The sequence below is a fragment of the Solanum tuberosum genome, unplaced genomic scaffold, assembly GCF_000226075.1.
Source record: "Solanum tuberosum cultivar DM 1-3 516 R44 unplaced genomic scaffold, SolTub_3.0 contig00232, whole genome shotgun sequence".
Lineage (NCBI taxonomy): Eukaryota > Viridiplantae > Streptophyta > Magnoliopsida > Solanales > Solanaceae > Solanum > Solanum tuberosum.
The window spans coordinates 799-3,295 of NW_006240703.1; the positions used below are offsets into that span (position 1 = coordinate 799).

Below are 2,497 nucleotides of genomic sequence, written 5' to 3' on the forward strand. Positions count from 1 at the left end.
TAATGAATGAGAAGATATGATATTAAGGGTGCTATAGTATTAAAATTGTCATGTTATTTATTATTCCTTTCGTTTTGATTTATATGTGTGATTTAATTGATATGATTTATATTATTATTATTTTTAAATTCCATTGATTATGCTTTACTTAAATTGATTTACCAATATGAAATGTAATGTCGATTTTTTTATATAGTAAGCCAGTGTTCAACATCCTTCCTTATATGTATCTTCTTCTTCTTCTAGATTTTTAAAATTAGTAATAGCATCCCATCACATGTTTAATCTCTTATTTTGTCAAAAAAAAAATCAATCACATGCATATAATAATATTCAAAACCCCAAAATAATATATAATACTTAGTAGTCTTCGAATAAAGAATTCAGCAAACTGGGTCAGAAAAGAAAGCTTGAGTGAAGAAAAAACAAACTGAAAGAGCACAATAGCAAGGTAGCGATTGTGAGCTAAGAATACTTCACCGATGGCCCGCCGACAACAATCACCACCTAAGCACACACCCAAAACCGTCATACCAACTACTGGAGCAACTCATAAGCTGTCACCCCTTACTTTTGGGGATTTTCTACCTTTGAAGTACCAGGTGACAGTGAAGGAGAATGATACTAGCAGCTTAGAGGATGAAATTCAACTGGGAGATACGGACGGAAAGGACACGCCGAAGAGACGATTGCAGTTTTCCGATGCAGACATGTCTTCACAACCTACTCCTAATGCTCCAGCACAGGTGAAAGGAAATCACGGTAATGGTAAGACCCTGAACTTCATCCCTCCTGTGATTAAGGAGGGTATACTTACAGTTCAAATTGAGGAGGAGGATATCCGATTACAGGTTGAGGAGTGGGAGAATGCACTAATAAGGTATGTTATTGGGGGAAACCCTTCAGAAGCACAGATGACAGAATTTATCAGGAAGGTATGGGGTTTTGTCGGACTACCTAAGATTTTGTACCATGAAAATGGATACTATGTTTTTAAGTTCCAAAACACCATTGATAGAGAAAAAGTGATGCAAACAAGGCCGTATTTCTATGGTAGTAAACCAATGATTCTGCGAAATTGGGAGCTGGACTTTGAATTGAATGTTGAAATGTATAATCAAATTCCAATTTGGGTGAGATTTCCCAGCTTACCTGTGGGGTACTGGTCTGTTAGAGCCTTGAGTAAACTTGCTAGTGCAATTGGGATACCATTATACACTGATGGGATCACTGCAAATGCTGAAAAAATAGCCTATGACAGGGTATTGATTGAGGTGGACTTGGCTAAGAGCTTGCCTAATGTCATAGTGGAAACACCTACTGGTCCATGGGATCAAAATATTGAGTATGAATGAAAACCCAAATTTTGTAATCAACGCATTAGACTTGGACATGATGAGAAGGACATGGGAGAGGGAGTAAAAGTTGACCATTGGAAGGGGAAGATGAAGGATGTTAATAGGAAATTGGTGGCCAAATGGATGCCTATCAAACCTCAAGATGCAAGTGAGGTTATACAAGAGGTACACCAGATTCCTACAGATCAACCTGTGATAGATCCTGGCCAAAGAGAGGGTAAGCAACTTGTTGAAGAGATAGCAGATGACACAATGATTGAAGAGGTAGCAATGCAGGGTAACTGAAAGAGTGCTGGCAACTATATGCCATTCCTTCCAACATGATACTCACTACTTGGAATATAAGGGGCCTTAATCAAGGCCACAAACAGAAAGAGCTGAAACTCTTTCTGAATAAACATAGAATAGATATAATGGATTGCCTGGAAACAAGGGTTAAGGTAAAGAGAGTTGCACATATTATTAACAGAGTAGCATATGGTTGGTCTAGTGTAAATAATTACAAGGATGATGCAAATGGAAGAATATGGCTTATGTGGAAATCAACATTGAAGGTACAAATACTTTATATACAGGAGCAATTCATTCATTGCCTAGTTGAAGAACCAGAACTCCAGCTGAGATGATATTATATTGTTGTCTATGCTAGGAATGAAGTGCAGAAGAAAGAAATGTTATGGCAGAATCTTATGCAATTAACTTTGCAGAACCAACTTCCTTGGATTATAAGTGGGGACTTTAACAGTGTGTTGAGTTCTGATGATAGAATGGGATCTCCTGTCACTCAACAAGAGGTGCAGGGATTCCAAAATGTTATAGATCATTTGCAGCTAACACCAATAAAGGGAGTGGGATGGCATTTTACTTGGTGCAACAAACATGGAGGAAATAAGAGAGTCTACAGTAAGATTGATTGGGCCTTTCGGAATATGGTTTGGCTGCAACAGTTTGGACATATAGAGGCAGAATATTTGAATCCTTCAGTATCTGACCATTCTCCCATCCTGATCAAATGTAAGCAGTATTACAGCATTCATCCAAGGCCATTTAGGTTTTTCAATAACATGATGGAGCATCCTGATTTTGCTGAAAAACTGAGAAATGCTTGGGGTGATAGTGTGGAGAAGATTAATATGAAG

The 2,497-nt window shown here is 37.8% G+C and overlaps 1 protein-coding gene across 1 annotated transcript; it reads left to right on the plus strand.

Annotated features, from left to right (window-relative positions):
- Positions 1–399: 399 nt before the first annotated feature.
- On the plus strand, positions 400–2,490 carry LOC107059390 (uncharacterized). The gene is made up of 2 exons (XM_015305906.1): positions 400–1,912; positions 2,008–2,490. Exon 1 carries the CDS (start codon positions 483–485, stop codon positions 1,353–1,355), a length of 873 nt encoding a protein of 290 aa, XP_015161392.1. The 5' UTR covers positions 400–482; the 3' UTR covers positions 1,356–1,912; positions 2,008–2,490.
- The last annotated feature ends 7 nt before the right edge of the window (positions 2,491–2,497 follow it).

What these genes read in the sequence shown, in the direction of transcription:
- LOC107059390 (XM_015305906.1), top strand. Translation starts at nt 483, where the DNA reads ATGGCCCGCCGACAACAATCACCACCTAAGCACACACCCAAAACCGTC.